Consider the following 21,016-nt stretch of genomic DNA (forward strand, 5'->3'; position numbering starts at 1 on the left):
TTCATAGAAATCCACCTTTTAATCATGGACAAATTGACTTTCAAGTAAAATCAACAGTTTTAAATAAAACATAAATTACCAGAGGACTTGGAAAGACCCTGTGCACGTTCTCCTCTGCTTTTCCAGTTCACATTCCTGGAGCTTCTGGGAGGTCTCTCCATGGTTATGGAACAGAAATCAGGGATTAAAAGCAGCGACTGGTGCCACCGGGAGGGTGAAAAAGGAGGAAAAACTTTTCCCTTTTCCAAGGAAAAAGGAGGGAGCAGAAGTGATGGAAGCAGATTTTTATGGAAGCACAGCATTGGATGCGAGGGATTTTCCTTCTCCATCCCAGGAGTGATTCCAGAAGGGAAAAACCACATAAAACATCCTAAAAGGGTTTGTTTTTTGTTTTGCTTTTTTGTTTTGGTTTTTGTTTGGTTTTTTTTTTGTTTTCCTGCTTTTGGAACTTCCCGTTCTTTGAGACTCCAAAGTGAGAGCAGGGATGGCAATGCTGGAATCCAGCAAGGAAAATCCAAGCTCATTCCAGGATTTCAGCCTCTCCCAAAGGTGGCAACTCAACTCATCCTCTCCTGCACGCCCCAAAGTGCAACATTCCCAGCAAAGTCTTTTTTTTTTTGGCATTTTCCCCTCACCACCCTGTTTCCTTGGAATTCCTGGAATTCCCAACTCCAAAAGGGGGCAAAAAAAAAAAATAAAAGGAGGAACCCTGAGGCAAAAATGGCTTTTTTTTTTTTTTTGTGTTTGTGTGTGTGTGTGTGTGGATGAATCCTCCATCCTGGAATCCTATCCCGGGATTTTCTGCGGGGGAAGCCCCTCCTGGATCCAGAGGGGAGGGGAGGAGCCGGGGCAAGGCCGGCGGTGGATGCGGCGCAGGCGGAGCAGGTAGAGCAGGATGGAGAGCAGCACCACCAGGAAGCAGGCCAGGAACAGGTAGTGGTTGTACACGAAGGAGAAGCTCCTCCAGTGAGAGTGAATCCCACGGAAATTTTCCTGCTGGATGTCCCTGGAAAAGAGCAGAGGGACAATGGGCACATCTTAGAGGCAAAATTCCAGTGCCAGCTTGGTGGGAATCAAACAGGCTGGGAATCAGAGCTCGTTAGGTGGAATAAGCTCTAAAAAGCACAAGTTGAGGCTCTAAAAAGACACAAATTCCCATCCCCAAAATCCTCTCCCAAAGGCTTTTCCCAGATTTTTGACAGGATGTCTTTGGAAAAGAGCAGAGGGACAATGGGCACATCTTAAAGGCAAAACTCCACTTCCAACTGGGCTTGTGGCAGGAATCTGAGACCATTTTGGGGAACAGGATCCCAAAAGCAGAAGCTGAGGCTCCAAAAGCCAAAAATTCCCATCCCCAAAATCCTCTCCCAAAGGCTTTTCCCAGATTTTTGAAAGGATGTCTTTGGAAAAGAGCAGAGGGACAATGGGCAAGTCTTAGAGGCAAAATTCCAGTACCAGCTTGGTGGGAATCACAGAATCACACAGGCTGGGAATCAAAGCCTGTTTTGGGGAACAGGATCTCAAAACCACAAGCTGAGGCTCTAAAAAGCCACAAATTCCCATCCCCAAAATTCCCCTCCCAAAAGCTTTTCCCAGATTTTTGAGAGGCTGTTCCTACAAAAGAGCAGAGGGACAACGGGCACGGCTTGGGAGGCAGAATTCCGCTTCCAGGTGGGCTCGTGGCAGGAGTCTGAGCCCATTTTGGGGAACAGGATCCCAAAAGCAGAAACTGAAGTTCTAAAAGCCAAAAATTCCCATCCCCAAAATCCTCTCCCAAAAGCTTTTCCCAGATTTCTGAGAGGCTGCTCCTAGAAAAGAGCAGAGGGACAACGGGCACGGCTTGGGAGGCAGAATTCCACTTCCAGCTGGGCTCTGGGCAGGAGTCTGAGCCCATTTTGGGGAACAGGATCCCAAAAGCAGAAGCTGAGGCTCCAAAAGCTACAAATTCCCATCCCCAAAATCCTCTCCCAAAGGCTTTTCCCAGATTTTTGAGTGGATGTCCCTGGAAAAGATCAGCCACGCTTGGGAGGCAGAATTCCGCTTCCAGCTGGGCTCTGGGCAGGAGTCTGAGCCCATTTTGGGGAACAGAATTTAGAAAGCAGAAACTGAGGTTCTAAAAGCCACAAATTCCCATCCCCAAAATCCTCTCCCAAAAGCTTTTCCCAGATTTCTGAGAGGCTGTTCCTAGAAAAGAACAGAGGGACAACGGGCACGGCTTGGGAGGCAGAATTCCACTTCCAGCTGGGCTCTGGGCAGGAGTCTGAGCCCATTTTGGGGAACAGAATTTAGAAAGCAGAAACTGAGGTTCTAAAAGCCACAAATTCCCATCCCCAAAATCCTCTCCCAAAGGCTTTTCCCAGATTTCTGAGAGGCTGTTCCTAGAAAAGAACAGAGGGACAACGGGCACGGCTTGGGAGGCAGAATTCCGCTTCCAGGTGGGCTTGTGGCAGGAGTCTGAGCCCATTTTGGGGAACAGAATTTAGAAAGCACAAACTGAGGTTCTAAAAGCCACAAATTCCCATCCCCAAAATCCTCTCCCAAAAGCTTTTCCCAGATTTTTGAGAGGCTGTTCCTAGAAAAGAGCAGAGGGACAACGGGCACGGCTTGGGAGGCAGAATTCCGCTTCCAGGTGGGCTCGTGGCAGGATTCCTGCCCATTCTGGGCTCCAAAGGCCCAGCCTGGGGCTCTGCAGCCCTTCCCCAGGCGCCCCCGGGCCGTACCGGAGGGGCAGGAAGCGGGTGCGGTACAGGATGGCCCCCAGCGTCCACTGCACCTCCTTGTCGTAGACCTGCAGCGCCGTCTTCAGGCTCCCGTAGCTCTCCGGGAAGGAAAAGCCCCGGTGGAAAACCTCGAACATCCAGGCGGACTTAAAGCACTGGAACCTGGGGAGAGCGGGGTCGGGCAGGAGATGTGGGGTCAGGCAGGAATAATGGGATCAGCCAGGAAAAATGGGATCAGGGAGAGTGGGGTCAGGCAGGAAAAGCGGGATCAGCCAGGAGATGTGGCATTAGGCAGGAAAAATGGGATCAGGGACAGTGGGGTCAACCAGGAAATGTGGGATCAGGCAGGAAAAATGGGATCAGCCAGGAAAAATGGGATCAGGGAGAGTGGGGTCAGGCAGGAAAAGTGGGATCAGGGAGGAAAAATGGGATCAGGGGATCAGGGAGAGTGGGGTCAGGCAGGAAATGTGGGATCAGGGACAGTGGGGTCAGCAGGAAATGTGGGATCACCCAGGAAAAATGGGATCAGGGAGAGAGGGGTCAGCCAGGAAAAATGGGATCAGGCAGGAAAAGCGGGATCAGCCAGGAAATGTGGGATCAGGCAGGAAATGTGGGATCAGGCAGGAAACGTGGGATAAGGGGATCAGGAACAGTGGGGTCAACCAGGAAAAATGGGGTCAGCCAGGAAATGTGGGATCAGGGACAGTGGGGTCAGCCAGGAAAAATGGGATCAGGGGATTCAGGGAGAATGGGGTCAGCCAGGAAAAATGGGATCAGAGACAATAGGATCAGGCAGGAAAAGTGGGATCAGCCAGTAAACATGGGATCAGGGACAGTGGGATCAAGCAGGAAAAATGGGATCAGGGACAGTGGGATCAGCCAGGGACATTTGGATCAGTCAGGAACATTGGGATCAGCCAGGGAGAACAGGATAAATTCAGCTCAGCATTCCAGCAACCACGGGGCAGAATTAAACATGGAATTCTCAGCTTTTCTAAGGGATTTTTTCCACAATTCCCAGCTTTTCCACGTTCTTTTCCCACTTCCAGTGATCCAGCAAAGGGACAGGCCCTGGCAGGAGGAACTCCCTGGTCAAACCCTGTCCTGGCCTGTGAGATCAGCATGGATTCCATTGCAATCTGCTGGAGGTGGGGCAGGTTCCTTGTCTCTCCCAAGAACAATGTCTCCCTCGGGAGAGATCTTCTGTTCATGGCCATTAATTACTCCCTGCATGGCTGGGAAAGTTCCATCAGCCCATGGGGAGATGCTCCGCCCAGGGGGAGGAGCCAAGCATTCCTACCTGCAGAAAATCAGCATTTTTGGGACACCAGGGCAGCCCTTGGCTGGATCCCCAGAGGAGCAGCTTCTTCCCCGCTGGATCCCCAGAGGAAGACCAGGCCCAGCTCCTCCATCCCCAGACTCCAGAGAAAACTCCAGCCTTCTCCAGATCCCCGCTCCAGCAGCATTCCATCTGCCCCTCCAGAGGAGCAGCCACCATTTCACTGGACTGTTCCCAACACCCTGACTCCTCAGGGTGGCAGGGCTCTGACTCCAGCACTAGTTTTGTTTGTACTAATTACATTTTTTAAATTTATTTTTTTTTCCTAGTGAAGAACTGTCATTCCCATTCCCATATCTTCCCGAGAGCCTTTTAATTTTGAAACTGTGGCAATTCGGAGGGACGGGGTTTTACCTTTTCCATTTCACGGGAGGCTCTTGCCTTCCTTCACAGACTCCTGTCTTTTCAAACCAAGGCAAACCCCAAATCCCAAACCCTAAATCCCAAACCCCAAACCCCAAATCCTAAATCCCAAATCCAAAATCCCAAACCCCAAACCCCAGCCCCGCTCACTTGAGGCGGTGCAGATCCGCGTGGGGAGCGTAGAGGCCGCGCTCGAAGCGTTCCCGCAGCACCGACCACCTGGTGGCACAGTAATCCTGCAGGGAAAAACGGGGAAAAACGGGAACAGGGAATGAGCCCAGCAACCCTCCTGCCCCGAGAAGGAAAATTCTGCTGGAAAAAAAATGATCTGAAACACCAAAAACCAAAAAGTAACAGCAGATTGCACTGGCAGTAAGGAAAATCCCAAATTTCGTGGGAATATTTTGAGCCACATTTGGAATTTGGGGTGGAATTAATGTGAATTGATCCCTTTTTTTCACCTGTGCAGTTTCAGTGAATTTATGAATTTGGGATCCCTTAAGAAGAGTTTTTGGGAACAAAACCCTCATGAAGCAACGCCGCTCTGGAGGGAGTTTGTCACCTGTGCAGCTTTGGTGAATTTATGAGTTTGGGACCCCTTCAGGAGAGTTTTTTGGAACAAAACCCTCACGAAGTAGCGCTGCTCTGGAGGGAGCTTCTCACCTGCGCAACTTTGGTGAATTTATGAATTTGGGATCCCTTAAGAAGAGTTTTGGGAATGAAACCCTCATGAAGCAACGCTGCTCTGGAGGGAGTTTGTCACCTGCACAGCTTTAGTGAAATAATGAATTTGGGATCCCTTAAAGCAATGATTTTGGGAATGAAACCCTCATGGAGTGACGCTGCGCAGGAGAGAGTTTCTCACCCACACAGCGTTGGTGGATTTATGAATTTGGGATCCCTTAAGAAGAGTTTTTGGGAACAAAACCCTCATGAAGCAATGCTGCTCTGGATAGAGCGTCTCACCTGTGCAGCTTTGGTGGATTTATGAATTTGGGATCTCTTAAGAAGAGTTTTTGGGAACAAAACCCCCACGAAGTAGCACTGCTCTGGAGGGAGCTTCTCACCTGCGCAACTTTGGTGAATTTATGAATTTGGGACCCCTTCAGGAGAGTTTTTGGGAACAAAACCCTCATGGAGCAATGCTGCTCTGGAGGGTGTGTCTCACCCGCGCAGCTTTGGTGAATTTATGAATTTGGGATCCCTTAAGAGTTTTTTGGAACAAAACCCTCATGAAGCAATGCTGCTCTGGATAGAGCGTCTCACCCGCGCAGCTTTGGTGAATTTATGAATTTGGGACCCCTTCAGGAGAGTTTTTGGGAACAAAACCCTCACGAAGTAGCGCTGCTCTGGAGGGTGTGCCTCACCCGCACAGCTTTGGTGAATTTATGAATTTGGGACCCCTTCAGGAGAGTTTTTGGGAAGGAAACCCTCGCGAAGTGAAGCAGCTCTGTCTCACCTGCGCGGCCCTGGCGAAGCGCGCGGCGCTGTAGTCGCCGCCCATGCGCAGCACGTCCTCGGTGCAGTAGTAGAACTCGGAGAAGCCGTAGAACTCGCTGCTCTGGAGCTGCACGGGCGGCTGGGCCACGCCGTTGAGGGAGCCGCGGGTGCCGTTGGTGCGGTTCAGCAGCGGCCGCAGCCGCTCCCGGCACAGCTGGAAGTCGCCGGTGCCGCGCAGCTGCAGCCGCAGCCCCCGGTGCCGCAGCTCGTCCCGCGCGTCCCGCGGCAGGCACGGGTCCGGCACGGCCGCCTGCGGGCTGCACCGGGACATCAGCCGGGCCGGGCTCGGCCGGGCTGGGACAGGGGGACATCAGCCGGGCTGGGCTTGGCAAGGCTGGGACAGGGGGACATCAGCCGGGCCGGGCTTGGCAGGGCCGGGCTCGGCAAGGCCGGGCTCAGCAAAGCCAGGCTCGGCCCAGCCTGGGACAGGGGGACATCAGCCGGGCCGGGCTCGGCAGGGCCAGGCTCGGCAAAGCCCGGCTCAGCCCAGCCTGGGACAAGGAGAGATCAGCCGGGCTGGGCTTGGCAAGGATGGGCTCGGCAAAGCCTGGGACAGGGGGACATCAGCCGGGCCAGGCTCAGCAAGGCCGGGCTCAGCAGGGCCGGGCTCGGCCCAGCCTGGGACAGGGGGAGATCAGCCGGGCTGGGCTTGGCAAGGCCGGGCTCGGCAAGGCCAGGCTCGGCAAAACCCAGCTCAGCCCAGCCTGGGACAGGGGGAGATCAGCTGGGCTGGGCTCGGCAAGGCTGGGCTCGGCAAGGCGGGGCTCAGCAAGGCTGGGACAGGGGGAGATCAGCCAGGCTGGGCTTGGCAAGGATGGGCTCAACCCAGCCCACCCCAGCCTGGGACATGGGGAGATCAGCTGGGCCAGGCTCAGCAAAGCCAGGCTCAGCCCAGCCTGGGACAAGGAGAGTTCAGCCAGGCTGGGCTTGGCAAGGATGGACTCAACCCAGCCTGGGACAGGGGGAGATCAGCCGGGCTGGGCTCAGCAAGGATGGGCTCAACCCAGCCCACCCCAGCCTGGGACACGGGGACATCAGCTGGGCTGGCTCGGCAAAGCCAAGCTCAGCAAGGCCTGGCTCAGCAAGGCTGGGCTCAGCAAAGCCAGGCTCAGCCCTGCCTGGGACAAGGAGAGATCAGCCAGGCTGCACTTGGCAAGGATGGGCTCAACCCAGCCCACCCCAGCCTGGGACACAGAGAGATCAGCTGGGCCCGGCTCAGCAAAGCCCGGCTCAGCAAGGCTTGGCTCAGCCCAGCCTGGGATAGGGACAGAGATCAGCAAGGCCCAGCTCAGCCCAGCCTGCCTGCCCCGCAGCCTGGGAACAGGGACAGAGCTCAGCAAGGCTCAGCTTAAATTTCCACCTTTTCAGCTGAACCCACTACTCCAGTTCCTGAGGAGGAATCCCTCTCCACTTCCCAGATTTTCCCTTCCCACACTGCAACGCTGGGATCTCTCCACAATATCCAGGATCTTTCCAGGGGCACCTCTCACTGTCCCAGGCTGCTCCAAGCTGACCTTGGACACTCCCAGGGATGGAGCAGCCACAGCTGCTCTGGGAATTCCATCCCAGCCCTTCACCACCCTCATACTGGGAATTCCTTCCAGAAATCCAACCTAAACTTCAGTTTGACCCCATTACTGCAATTCCTGAGGAGGAATCTCCCTCCACTTCCCAGATTTCCCCTTCCAGAAATCCAATCTAAACTTCAGTTTGACCCCATTACTGCAGTTCCTGAGGAGGAATCCCCCTCCACTTCCCAGATTTCCCCTTCCAGAAATCCAATCTAAACTTCAGTTTGACCCCATCACTCCAGTTCCTGAGGAGGAATCTCCCTCCACTTCCCAGATTTCCCCTTCCCACACCAGACGTGCCGTGATCTCCCCACACAACTTCCAGGATCACTCCCACCTTTCCAGGGCCACCTCCCGCCGCCCCAGGCTGCTCCAAGCTGACCTTGGGCACTCCAGCCCCACGTCCCAGGGTATTCCCAGGGAATTCCGGGCACCTGCTCCTGAGGAGGCTGCTGGAGAAGAGGCTCTCCTCGTATCTCCTGCGCGCCGCGTTGCCGCCGAAGCCCAGGAAGGTGGCCACGTAGACGCGGTACACGTGCTCCGTCTGGTGGGCATCGCAGCCCAAGTTCACCTCTGCCAGCAAGCTCTTGGCCACTTCCTCCTGCAGCAGCAAAATCAGGAACCACCGGGGTCATCCTGAGCCCAAAATGGATTTTTTGGGATGTCTTGGAGGCCTTTAAATTCACCCCTCACCCATCTCACTCTAGTGCTTTCCTCTACTGTCTCTGCTTCCTGTACTTTGATAAAGGATATTCCCATGGGATCATGGAGGTGATCTGCTTGGAAAAGATCCTGAAGATCTTGAAGATCAGCAACCCAACAGCAAAATCAGGAATCATTGGATGATCTCGATCCCAAAATGAATTTTTTGGGATATCTTGGACACCTTTAATTTCACCCCTCACCCATCTCTTTAGGGCTCTCCTCTCCTGTCTCTGCTTCCTGTACTTTGATAAAGGATGTTCCCATGGGATCATGGAGGTGATCTGCTTGGAAAAGATCCTGAAGATCTTGAAGATCAGCAACCCAACAGCAAAATCAGGAACCACTGGGATGATCTCGATCCCAAAATGGATTTTTTGGGATGTCTTGGAGGCCTCTAAATTCACCCCTCACTCATCTCACTCTAGTGCTTTTCTCTACTGTCAGAGAGCAGAGTGTTCCTGCACTCTGATAAAGGATGTTCCCATGGGATCGTGGAGGTGATCTGCTTGGAAAAGATCTTGAAGATCAGCAACCCAACAGCAAAATCAGGAACCATTGTGATGATCATGATCCCAAAATTATTTTTTTGGGATGTCTTGGACACCTTTAATTTCACCCCTCACCCATCTCTTTAGTGCTCTCCTCTCCTGCCAAATTATTCCATTTCTGCCAAAAATTAAAAGGAAAAATCCATTTTTATGGGAGGTTTTTTTATAGGAACCACCAGGAATTTTTGGGTTTTAAGCCCCAAGGTGCAAATTTTGGAATGTAAGGGATTTAAAATTGCCCACAAAGACTAAAAAGGAAGGATTAATGCAGGATTTGAGTGATGGGAATGAAAAAAAAACAAAGGAATTCTTAATGGGATGGGATGGAGGATTCCAAAAATTGGGAAAAAAAGGAAAAGTGTTAAAATTATGCCAGAGGGAAGGGGGAATTCCTGGAAAATGAGCTGGTGAGGGGAGGAAAACTCACATTTTGGGGCACTTCGTAGGCGATCTGCGTGGAGACGCCGCCCATGTCCAGGATCCCCACGGTTCTCTTGCGGAAAACGGGATCGTGGTGCTCGCTGCCCGGCACCTGCACCTCCACCACTGCCTCATCCTCTGGGAAAAACGTGGGAAAGAGGGAAAAATCCATGGGAAATGGGGAAAAATCCATGGGAAATGGGGGAAAATCCATGGGAAACGGGGAAAAATCCATGGGAAATGGGGTAAAATCCATGGGAAATGGGGAAAAAATCAGGTTAACATCCCTGCCCTCGCTGCCCGGCACCTGCACCTCCACCACTGCTTCGTCCTCTGGGAAAAACGTGGGAAACAGGGAAAAATCCATGGGAAATGGGGAAAATCCATGGGAAATGGGGGAAAATCCATGGGAAATGGGGGAAAATCCATGGGAAACTGGGAAAAAATCCATGGGAAACTGGGAAAAAATCAGGTTAACATCCCTGCCCTCGCTGCCCGGCACCTGCACCTCCACCACTGCCTCATCCTCTGGGAAAAACGTGGGAAACGGGGTAAAATCCATGGGAAATGGGGTAAAATCCATGGGAAACGGGGTAAAATCCATGGGAAACGGGGTAAAATCCATGGGAAACTGGGAAAAAATCAGGTTAACATCCCTGCCCTTGCTGCCCGGCATCTGCACCTCCACCACTGCCTCATCCTCTGGGAAAAACGTGGGAAAGAGGGGAAAATCCATGGGAAACGGGGAAAAATCCATGGGAAATGGGGAAAAATCCATGGGAAACGGGGAAAAAATCAGGTTAAAATCCCTGCCCTCGCTGCCCAGGACCTGCACCTCCACCACTGCCTCGTCCTCTGGGGAAAAACGTGGGAAACAGGGAAAAATCCATGGGAAACGGGGTAAAATCCATGGGAAATGGGGGAAAATCCATGGGAAACGGGGTAAAATCCATGGGAAATGGGGTAAAATCCATGGGAAATGGGGGAAAATCCATGGGAAATGGGGGAAAATCCATGGGAAACGGGGGAAAATCCATGGGAAACTGGGAAAAAATCAGGTTAAAATCCCTGCCCTCGCTGCCCAGGACCTGCACCTCCACCACTGCCTCGTCCTCTGGGAAAAAACATTGGAAATAGGGAAAAATCCATGGGAAAGAGGGGAAAATCCATTGGAAATGGGGTAAAATCCATGGGAAATAGGGAAACATCAATGGAAAATAGGGAAAAATCTCTGGGATACAGGGAAAAATCCCAGGGATCCAGCCAGGAGGAGCTGCTGTTTGTGGCTGGTAAAGCTTCAGGTGGGAGTGGAGCCAACCCAATGGACATGCAACTCCCATGGCTGGAAATGCAACTCCCACAGCTGGAAATGCATCCCAACATCTGGAAATGCAACTCCCATGGCTGGAATTGCATGCCAACATCTGGAGCCCCCAGCTCCCCTTCAGGTCCTCACCATCGTCCGTGTGCTCGAATCTCCCAAGGACAAAGTTGATCCCAATCCATGCATAGACTCCTGCAGGTGGATAAAAAACCAGATTTGGAATTTCAGGAATATCAGGAATAGCTGGATTATGAACTTGAGAGCACATTGAAACATTTTAATTTCATTTTTTTCTGTTTGAGATCAGCTCTGTTATTGCTTATTTTTCTTCTATAAAATCGTAGAAGTTAAACGTTCCTGGGAAATCATTAATTCCTGAGAATCATTCCTAGAAAATCATTCATTCCATCAGGAATTCCTGATGGTTTTCTCCTCTCCCAGGTCAATAACACAACAAAATCCCAGACTGAAAGAATTAGAGAGACTTTGATGTGTAAAATTCAGGAAAGAACTGAAGGAAATGAAATTTTAAAGGGATTTTAAGGCTCTGGTGATCACATCAAAATATCTCTGCTTTGGAAATTATCTCATCCTGCAAAGTTCCTTCCATCAGGAATGTTGTGATTTATCCTTCCCCCTCCCTCTAGAGGGAATGGATTCAATTCCATTAAATTCTCAGGGATAATCAGCAAAGATTTGGCCAATCAGGATTTGAAAAAGCAACAAAAAGACCCCAAATCTTCCCTTGGAAATCCCAAATATCTCCCAGGGCTCCCCCCATACCTTCCTGCTTGCCCGAGATCACCTCAGCGTGCGAGTCGGAGAAGAGGAAGTCGAAGTGCACGGGGATGTCCGTGAGCAGATCCTCCAGGATGGCTTTCTGCTGGCTGCAAAATTCCACCAAAATAAAGGCTGAAAAAAAGCTGGGATTTGGCTGGAATTCCCAAAAAAACAACAAACCAGTAAGCAGGGTGTGGGAATCCAGAGCTTCCCTCTGGCTGCCCTGGCAGGTCTGGGACCCTGGCAGGGCTCAGGAACCCCCCTGGACAGAGCCCCCAGAGACACTGGCTGTGATCTCTGTCCATGCAAAAGAGTTTTCAATCTCACAGGATCAATTACCAGCTCTGAGTGTTTGATAGAAGTAATAATTAAGTGTGGCACGAGTGCAAAAGTAAAATTTTAGGATTCTAGATTAGGGGTCCAAAGGGGACAAGCTGGAGGAAATTGGGTGTGCCTTGTCCTTTTTCTCCTCCTTCGTGCCCTCCATGTCTCACTGTGGTGTTGGCATTTTCCTGTTGGTTCAGGCTGGGGACACACTGTCCAACGGAGGTGACAGATATTGGCACGTTCTTGTAAATGCAGCCCAGGGAGTTTCTGGTATTGAATGTTTGTCACATCCCACTGAGGGCAGAGCCCCACACGCTGCCCTGCAGGACAGAGCTGGGCAGGGCAGCAGAACATGTGAGAGATCAACAGAATAAACAACCTGGAAACCAGCACAGACCAATTCTGGCTTCTGCTTTGGCAGGGGGCTGACAGACAGAGACTTTCTACAATCTCAGAATCATCAATAGCTCAGATTCTGACAGGGCATCACCTCTCGGGCAGGATCCTCATGCCCGCGGTGCACAGGATGTACAGAGGAGTCTCCTTGTGCTTGGAGCGGGGCACGTGCTCGGCAGCGAAGCTCAGCAGGGGCGAGATGTAATCACTGACCTTGTCAGGAGAGCTGGCAAACTCTGAAATCCCTGGGAAATCAGAAAAGTGGTGTCAGAACTCCAAATGTCCCTCAGACATTTTTGGATGTTCCGGGCCCAGGTCAGAAGCATTAGAGACCCTGGCAGGCAGCTGCAAACAGCTGGGATTTTGGGTTTGAGCCATGGAACAATTTACCAGCCTTGCAGGAAGAACAAGAAGTCACAAAAGTTTAGATATTAGAGTAGAAGTAGTCACAGAGTAAAGGGAAGAATTTTTGAGTGCTGTACAGGGGGGTTTTGGTTTTGTACATGGGGGTCAGAGGGTTTAAGATGGATTTGGGATCTGGGCCTGCCCTGTCCTCCCTCTTTCTCCTTCCTCACCTCCATGTTCTTGGTGATGTTGGCACTCACAGATTGGTTTAGAGTAGAAAATCACCATTTAATATAGGTAATAGGCACTGGGGAAAACTGTGAACATGTAACACGTAATGTACCATATAAAAGATAGAAAATCACCATTTAATATAGGTAATAGGCATTGGGGAAAACTCTAACCATGTAACACGTAATGTACCATAGAAAAGATAGAAAAGCACCATTTAATATAGGTAATAGGCATTGGGAAAAACTGTGAACATGTGACACGTAATGTACATATAAAAGATAGAAAAGCACCATTTAATATAGGCAATAGGCATTGGGGAGAAACTGTAACCATGTAACACGTAATGTACCATATAAAAGATAGAAAATCACCATTTAATATAGGTAATAGGCATTGGGGAAAACTGTAACCATGTAACATGTAATGTACCATATAAAATATAGAAAAGCACCATTTAATATAGGTAATAGGCATTGGGGAAAACTGTAACCATGTCACACGTAATGTCCCATATAAAAGACAGCAGCAGCCCTGGGCAGGGGAGAGAAGAAGCAGTCGGGAGTCAGAGAGGATGTCAGGGTGTGTGTGTGCCTCTGCCTGAGCTGTGAGCAAACCACAGCAGCCCAAGGAGAAAATCTTTTAGATAACTTGCAATAAACTGCCTTGAGACCGAACAGCAGAGACTGCTGAGCCTTTCTTTGGAAGCTCGGGTTGGAGGAGAGACTTTTCCAGCACACGGAGCCCTGAACCAGGCTGGGGTTCCGTCAAGTGGGAGTGGAGTGTTGCAGCATTTCTGAGAGAGAGAGGGCACGATTTATGTCTGGAATGAGATTTGAGCTACTCCAGTCTAGACCTCAGATCTGGGCCTTGTGAGGCCTCCAAGCCTGGGACACAGTTGGAAATTAAGAGTTTGTGGCACAGTTAGAAATTAAGAGTTTGTGGCGCAGTTAGAAATTAAGAGTTTGTGGCACAGTTAGAAATTAAGAGTTTGTGGCACAGTTAGAAATTGTATTAATGTGTGATGGGGAGCACTGGGCTGTCTGGGTGTGAAGCAGCACAGGTTTATAGTGTGAGGTTTAGGCCACCTAAAAAACCTCTCCCTCCTGCCCCATTCCAGACTTAAACTCCCTGCAAACCAATCCCAAAGAAACCTGGAGCTGTTCCACCTGAAAATATCTTTTAGAGTGTAGGAAGAAAAGTTAGGAGAGGAAAGCCTGGAGCAATTCCATGTTTTTCCCAGTACCTGGTTTGATTTTGATCACCACCTTTTCCTTTTGTTGTCCCATGGAAAATCCTCTCCCTCCTGCCCCATGCCAGACCTAAACTCCCTGCAAAGCAATCCCAAAGAAAACTGGGGCTGTTCCAGGTGAGAAATTCCATGTTTTTCCCAGGACCTGGTTTGATCTTCATCACCATGGATTTCCTGGAGCTGTCCCTCATCTGCTGGATGTCCAGCAGGTCGTGGTGGGGACAGCACCTGCCTTATCCATGGACAAATCTCTCCCTCCTGCTCCATTCCAGACCTAAACTCCCTGCAAACCCATCCCAAAGAAACCTGGAGCTGTTCCAGGTGAGAAATTCCATGTTTTTCCCAATACCTGAGATTTTCATCACCACCTTTTCCTGTTGCTGTCCCATGGAAAAATCCTCTCCCTCCTGCCCCATTCCAGACTTAGAAACCTGGAGCTGTTCCACCTGGAAATATCCTTTATCCAGCCACTTTGCAGTGCAGGAAGCACAGTTATGAGAGGAAATCATGGAGAAATTCCATGTTTTTCCCAGTACCTGGTTTGATCTTCATCACCACGGGTTTCCTGGAGCTGTCCCATGGAAAACCCTCTCCCTCCTGCCCCATGCCAGACCTAAACTCCCTGCAAACCAACCTCAAAGAAACCTGGAGCTGTTCCAGGTGAGAAATTCCATGTTTTTCCCAGTACCTGGTTTGATCTTCATCACCACGGGTTTCCTGGAGCTGTCCCTCATCTGCTGGATGTCCAGCAGGTCGTGGTGGGGACAGCACCTGCCTTATCCATGGACAAATCTCTCCCTCCTGCTCCATTCCAGACCTAAACTCCCTGCAAACCCATCCCAAAGAAACCTGGGGCTGTTCCAGGTGAGAAATTCCATGTTTTTCCCAATACCTGAGATTTTCATCACCACCTTTTCCTGTTGCTGTCCCATGGAAAAATCCTCTCCCTCCTGCCCCATTCCAGACTTAGAAACCTGGAGCTGTTCTACCTGGAAATACCCTTTATCCAGCCACTTTGCAGTGCAGGAAGCACAGTTATGAGAGGAAATCATGGAGAAATTCCACGTTTTTCCCAGTACCTGGTTTGATCTTCATCACCACGGGTTTCCTGGAGCTGTCCCTCATCTGCTGGATGTCCAGCAGGTCCTTGGGGTTGCCGTTGTGCCGGGGCCAGCAGTACACGAACACCCGGGAGCCGCTGCTGCCGCAGTCCACCACGATCCCGTAGTTCAGGTTCGGGTTCCTGGTGTCCGTGGCCTCCGTGTCTGTCACCCTGGCCAGGTATCTGAGGGAAAAAAAAAAAAATGGGAATTGCTGCAGGGAATTTGGCTCCCTACGGTCAAAAGCACCTTCAAAATTTCAGGGGGTTTTGGGACGAGTCGGGTGGGATTTTAAATCCCATCCAGCGCCGCTCTCAGGGACACCTCCAACTGTCCCAAGGTTGCTCCAAGCTGGCCTTGGACATTCCCAGGGATCCAGGGGCAGCCACAGTTTCTCTGGGAATTCCATTCCCGCCAGGAATTCCTTCCCAACATCCCACCTATCCCTGCTCTCTGGCAGAAGGAAGCCATTCCTGCCCCTATTTCACAGGAAATTCCAAGGGAAATGCCAACCTCAAGGATCCAATTCCCACAGCAAATGGTAAAAGCAATTCCCAAACATTTTTTATGATGGAGAATTTTCAACCCTATAGCTCCTACAGAGATATAAAATATGAACACCTGAAAAGCTCCCTAAAACCAGCAGGAAATGCTTTCTTTTAGGAAAGATTGATGGGAAAAGCTATTTCCTATACCACCAACAACCTGAGAGTGTTTCCCCTTTCCCCCAAGCTCCAATTCCTTCTTTTCCATGGAATTCTTTTCCCTTTTCCCCCTAGAACTCAATTTCTCTCTTTTCCATGTAAATCTTTTCCTCCTTCCCCCAGAGTTCCATTTCCCCCTTTCCTCCCAGAGTTCCATTTCTGTGTTTTTCATGGAATTCCCTCCCCTCTCACCTGTGCAATCTCCCATCCCAGTCTCAGTACTTCCCATGGATCAGGAGCAGAGCAGCATTTCCCCTTTCCCCCAAAGCTCCATTCCCTGTTTTCCATGGAATTCTTTCCCCCAGACTCCAATTCCCTGTTTCCCATGGAATTCCCTGTTTCCCATTCCCATTCCCTGTCTCTCACCTCTGGAATCTCCCCCTGTCCCGGTGCCTGTCCCGCAGCAGCAGCAGGGAGCCCAGCAGCATTTCCCCATTCCCATTCCCTGTCTCTCACCTCTGGAATCTCCCCCTGTCCCGGTGCCTGTCCCGCAGCAGCAGCAGGGAGCCCAGCAGCATTTCCCCATTCCCATTCCGTGTTTCCCATTCCCATTCCCTGTCTCTCACCTCTGGAATCTCCCCCTGTCCCGGTGCCTGTCCCGCAGCAGCAGCAGGGAGCCCAGCAGCAGCGCCGCCGCCGCCGCCAGCAGCAGCCGCCGCCGCAGGGACGCGCTCAGGACCCGGGGACACCCCGCGGGAGAGAGGCTGAAGTGCCACGAGGCCGGGAGCAGGCAGGAGATGCTGATCCTGGAATCCCAAGGGAGAAACAGAGCGGATTGAGGGATGGGTTTGGTGCTAAATGCAGGAAAAATTCCTCCCCGGAGGGTGGGGAGGGGCTGGGATGGAATTCCCACTCCTGCCCCATCCCCGGGAGGGGCCTGGGCTGAGGAGGATAGATGGATCTCATGGGGTTTGCTGGGTTTGGGGCTGGAGCTGCTTTTTGTCTCCTGGCTTTCTTTCAAAGTCTCAGGAAAATTAGAGGCAGGAAGGACGGAAAAGCCTGGCTCGGGATTCAGGGAATGGAAATCTTGGGATGATCCTGGAGAAATCTGGGGAGACCTCAGGGCACTTCCCCAGGGCCTGGAGCAGCTCCAGGAGAGCTGGAGAGGGACTGGGGACAAGGGATGGAGGGACAGGACACAGGGAATGGCTCCCACTGCCAGAGGGCAGGGATGGGTGGGAGATTGGGAAGGAATTCCTGGCTGGGAGGGTGGGGAGGGGCTGGGATGGAATTCCCAGAGCAGCTGTGGCTGCCCCTGGATCTCTGGAATTGCCCAAGGCCAGGCTGGAGCAGCCTGGGACAGTGGGAGGTGTCCCTGCCATGGCAGGGATGGGATGATCCTTAAGGCCCCTTCCAACCGATTCCAGGATTCTGCTCTGGATTGAGAGTACTCAGGACACCATTCCCCTGCTGGAATTCCTGATTAGGTTCCCTGTCCTTCCTTCCAAAGCCTTTCCAGTTTATCCCAGAGTTCCCCTGGGATCCTTACCTGCCCATTTTGGGATCGGGGCAGCAGCAGGAGCTGTGGAGCCTCAGCCGGTGACCTCGGAGGGCCCGGGGACATCCGACCTGCCCTGAGCCATCCCTGCTCTGCTCCTGAGGGAAAACCAAGGGAGCTGATTCCCTGTGGAGCAGGGGAGATCCCTGAGGAACACCCTGGGATGGGACCCTTCCCTTCCCTTCCCTTCCCTTCCCTTCCCTTCCCTTCCCTTCCCTTCCCTTCCCTTCCCTTCCCTTCCCTTCCCTTCCCTTCCCTTCCCTTCCCTTCCCTTCCCTTCCCTTCCCACCGCTGGGGCATTCCCGGGTAAGGAGAGCAGGAATCCAAAGGAAAACGGGAATCCAGAGGGGATGGAAGCACTGATCACCTCAGGCACGGCGGGGACGGGCTGGGCTGGAATTCCAGAGCAGCTGGAGCTGCCCTGGATCCCTGGCAGTGCCCAAGGCCGGGCTGGGGCACTGGGAGGTGCTGGGGATGGGATTTAAGGATTTAAGGTCCTTCCCACCCAAAGCAGCCCGGGATTCTGGGAGTCCTGCCAGGATCAAACAGCAGCAAATTCCAAAAGAAACGAGGAAATGCTGGAATTCCACCTCGGGACACAGCCGGGGCTGCTCCTCCTTCCGCCCCAGCCCAGAGAAGATCCCGGCCTGGGAGGGGACAGTGGGATGGGGGAATGGGATGGGGGAATGGGATGGGGGAATGGGATGGGGGAATGGGATGGGGGAATGGGATGGAACAGCAGGATGGGAATAGGATGGGACAGCGGAATGGGAATGGGATGAAGGGAATGGGATCAGAGAACAGGATGGAGGGACCAGAATGGAGAGAATGGGATGGAGGGAAGGGGAAGAAGGGAAGGGGATGAAGGGAATGGGATGGGACAGTGGGATGAGGGAATGGGCTGGAAGAGTGGGATGGGAATGGGATGGGGGGATTGGGATGGAGAGAAGGGGATGCAGGTAACGGGATGGAGGTAACGGATTGGAGGGAAGGGGATGCAGGGAAGGGGATGCAGGGAAGGGGATGCAGGGAAGGGGATGCAGGGAAGGGGATGCAGGGAAGGGGGTGCAGGGAAGGGGGTGCAGGGAAGGGGGTGCAGGGAAGGGGGTGCAGGGAAGGGGATGCAGGGAAGGGGATGCAGGTAACGGGATGCAGGGAAGGGGATGCAGGGAAGGGGATGCAGGGAAGGGGGTGCAGGGAAGGGGGTGCAGGGAAGGGGGTGCAGGGAAGGGGGTGCAGGGAAGGGACGGAAGGGAGCCGAGCGGCCCGAGCTGCTCCAGCCCCGCCCGTCCCCACCGCCACCATCCCGCAGGGCCGGCGGCTGCCCCAGACCCCGCGGGCCCCGGCGATCCCAGGCCTGATCCCATTCCTGATCCTGATCCCATTCCTGATCCCGGCCCCATTCCCTATCCCAGTCCCATTCCCAATCCTGGTCCCATTCCTATTCTCAGTCCCGATCCTGATCCCATTCCCGGCCTCATTCCCGATCCCGGTCCCATTCCTGATCCCATTCCCATTTGCCATCCTGGTGTTCCTGATCCCGTTCCCAGTGTTCCCATTCCCATTCCCGCTGTTCCCATTCCCATTCCCGTTCCCATTCCCATTCCATTTCCCGCTGTTCCCCATTCCCAATCCCATTCCATTTCCCGCTGTTCCCGTCCCCATTCCTGCTGTTCCCATTTCCATTCCCACTGTTCCCATTCCCATTCCATTTCCCGCTGTTCCCGTCCCCATTCCCATTCCTGCTGTTCCCATTTCCATTCCCGCTGTTCCCGTCCCCATTCCCATTCCTGCTGTTCCCATTTCCATTCCCGCTGTTCCCGTCCCCATTCCCGCTGTTCCCGTCCCCATTCCCGCTGTTCCCATTCCCATTCCATTTCCCGCTGTTCCCGTCCCCATTCCCATTCCCATTCCATTTCCCGCTGTTCCCGTTCTCGCTGTTCCCGTTCCCGTTCCCATTCCCATTCCATTTCCCGCTGTTTCCGTACTCATTCCCATTCCCGTTCCCATTCCTGCTGTTCCCATTCCCATTCTATTTCCCGCTGTTCCCGTTCCCATTCCCGCTGTTCCCATTCCCGTTCCCATTCCCGCTGTTTCTCTCCCCCGGTTTCACCTCCCGGGCCGCCCCATGGCAACGGCCTCGCGGCACTTCCGGGTGCGCCGCCGGACGTGACGCACTGCGTGATGACGTCACGGCGCCACCAGAAGGGATTCCCCGAGGGCGTGGCTTTGGGGGCGTGGCCACGGCTGAGGGGGCGTGGCCAGGCGGAGCCAATAATCGCTATAAAAACACCAGGCATAGGAATTTACGGCTATAAATAAGGCAAAATTGAGAAACAGATAATATTTATAGCTATTACTGTGTCAATATTTTGAAATATATAAAATTCATAGCTAAAATCGTGACTATATTTTGAAATTTATAAAATTTATAGCTAAAAATGTGTTAATATTTAGTATATTTATTCATATTAAATAAATAAACTAAATATGTGTTAATATTTAGTTATATATTTAAGTATAAATATATAAAATTTATACTTATAGATGTGTCAGTATTTCAAAATAGTTAAAATTTGTAGCTATAAACGTGTCAATATTTTGAAATAAACTTATACATGTGTCAATATTTTCGACTATTCAATTTATAGCTATGAATGTGTCAATATTTCGAAAGATTTAAAATTTATAGCTACAAACGTGACAATATTTTGGAATAAATTCAATTTACAGCTATCACTCTGCCAATATTTTGAATGATATTATTATAAATATCCAGTGGTTGTAGCAGCTCTAATAAATATCTCAATATTTACGATATTAAGAATAAATATATTAATTTTATTTTATAAAAAAAAAGGGAGGGGAGGAAATTCCATGGGAAAAGGGGAATTCTCCTGTGTTTTGCCACTGAGCGGCAGCACCGCCTGTGCCCGCTCCAGGATCCCTCTGGAGAAATGGGAAAAATGAGGTGGGAAAAACAGGAATAAAATCGGGGATTTGCAGGGAAAGAGGGGCTGGAATCCACCCGGGAGGGGATTTGGGGTGGGAAATTATCCCCAGGAAGGGAAGGGAAAAAGGAAAAGGGGAAGGGGGAAAGAATAAGGAAAGAGGAAGGGAAAAGGGAACGGAATAAGGGAAAAGGGAAGGAAAAAAGAAAGGGGAAAGGAAAAAGAAAAGGAAAAAGGGAAGGGGGAAGGAAAAAGGAAAGGAAAAAGGGAAGGGGAAAGGAAAAAGGGAAGGAAAAAGGGAAAGGGAAAAGAAAAAAGGAAGGAAAATTTGAAGGGGAAAGGAAAAAGGGAAGGGGAAAGGAAAGTTGAAAAGAGAAGGGAAAGGGGAACAGAATAAGAAATAAGGAAAGGAAAAAGAAAAGGAATAAGGAAAAGGGAAAGGAATAAGGAAAATAAAAGAGAGGGGAAAGGAGAAAGAAGGATAAAGGGAAGGGTAGAGGAATATGGAAAAGAATAAGAAAAGGAATACAGAAAGGGGAAAGGAATAAGGAAAAGAAAAGGGAAGGGGAAAGAAATAGGAAAAGGAAAAAGAAAAGGAATAAGGAAAAGGGAAGGGGAAAGGAATAGGGAAAGGAAAAAGAAAAGGAATAAGGAGATTTTGCTGAGTGCTGGAAACAAAGGCAGGACAAACCCAGGAGCTCCAGCCCCGCGGGCTCCTCGCAGCCTCCTCTGCTCAGAACCTCCCAAAATCACCTCCAGCAGCGCCTCCCATTGTTCCCGCAGGGCTCCAAACCAGAAAAGCGAGTTGGGGAGAGGAAAGAAAAAACAAAAAAACTCCAACAAAACAACAAAAAGCTTTGGTGCAGGAAATAATCCCAAAGCAGCTTGAATTACACGCGGCGGGCTCTGCCTCTCCCCGCGCCGCTCGGGGAGGGGAATGGG

General features: G+C 51.4%; 1 protein-coding gene across 18 annotated transcripts; it reads right to left on the minus strand.

The window, feature by feature from the left end:
• Nucleotides 1–19,285, minus strand: ENTPD4 (ectonucleoside triphosphate diphosphohydrolase 4). Of its 18 annotated transcripts, none has more exons than XM_085559205.1 (14): nucleotides 19,237–19,285; nucleotides 17,629–17,770; nucleotides 17,115–17,221; nucleotides 16,192–16,371; nucleotides 14,901–15,106; nucleotides 12,088–12,238; nucleotides 11,274–11,377; nucleotides 10,623–10,682; nucleotides 9,174–9,304; nucleotides 7,928–8,094; nucleotides 5,882–6,179; nucleotides 4,573–4,658; nucleotides 2,721–2,882; nucleotides 1–1,006 (listed from the first exon to the last, which is right to left on the minus strand). In XM_085559205.1, exons 3-14 carry the CDS (start codon nucleotides 17,120–17,122, stop codon nucleotides 787–789), a joined length of 1,773 nt encoding a protein of 590 aa, XP_085415331.1. In that variant the 5' UTR covers nucleotides 17,123–17,221; nucleotides 17,629–17,770; nucleotides 19,237–19,285; the 3' UTR covers nucleotides 1–786. The 18 variants fall into 18 exon arrangements, with proteins under 18 accessions (XP_085415331.1, XP_085415328.1, XP_085415330.1 ...); XM_085559202.1 differs by having other exon boundaries at nucleotides 2,774–2,882; nucleotides 17,413–17,770; XM_085559204.1 differs by lacking the exon at nucleotides 17,629–17,770 and having other exon boundaries at nucleotides 2,774–2,882; nucleotides 17,115–17,215.
• Nucleotides 19,286–21,016: the final 1,731 nt, after the last annotated feature.

This window comes from Lonchura striata, chromosome 22, assembly GCF_050655825.1.
Source record: "Lonchura striata isolate lonStrDom1 chromosome 22, ASM5065582v1, whole genome shotgun sequence".
NCBI classification, from domain to species: Eukaryota; Metazoa; Chordata; class Aves; order Passeriformes; family Estrildidae; genus Lonchura; species Lonchura striata.

Bases quoted from the DNA above. Each gene is read 5' to 3' on its own strand.
- ENTPD4 (XM_085559204.1), bottom strand. The intron at 15,107-16,191 runs GTGAGAGACAGG...TTTTTCCCTCAG, and splicing joins GACAGGGGGAGATTCCAGAG to ATACCTGGCCAGGGTGACAG. The intron at 11,378-12,087 runs GTGATGCCCTGT...GGAATTTTGCAG, and splicing joins ATGAGGATCCTGCCCGAGAG to CCAGCAGAAAGCCATCCTGG.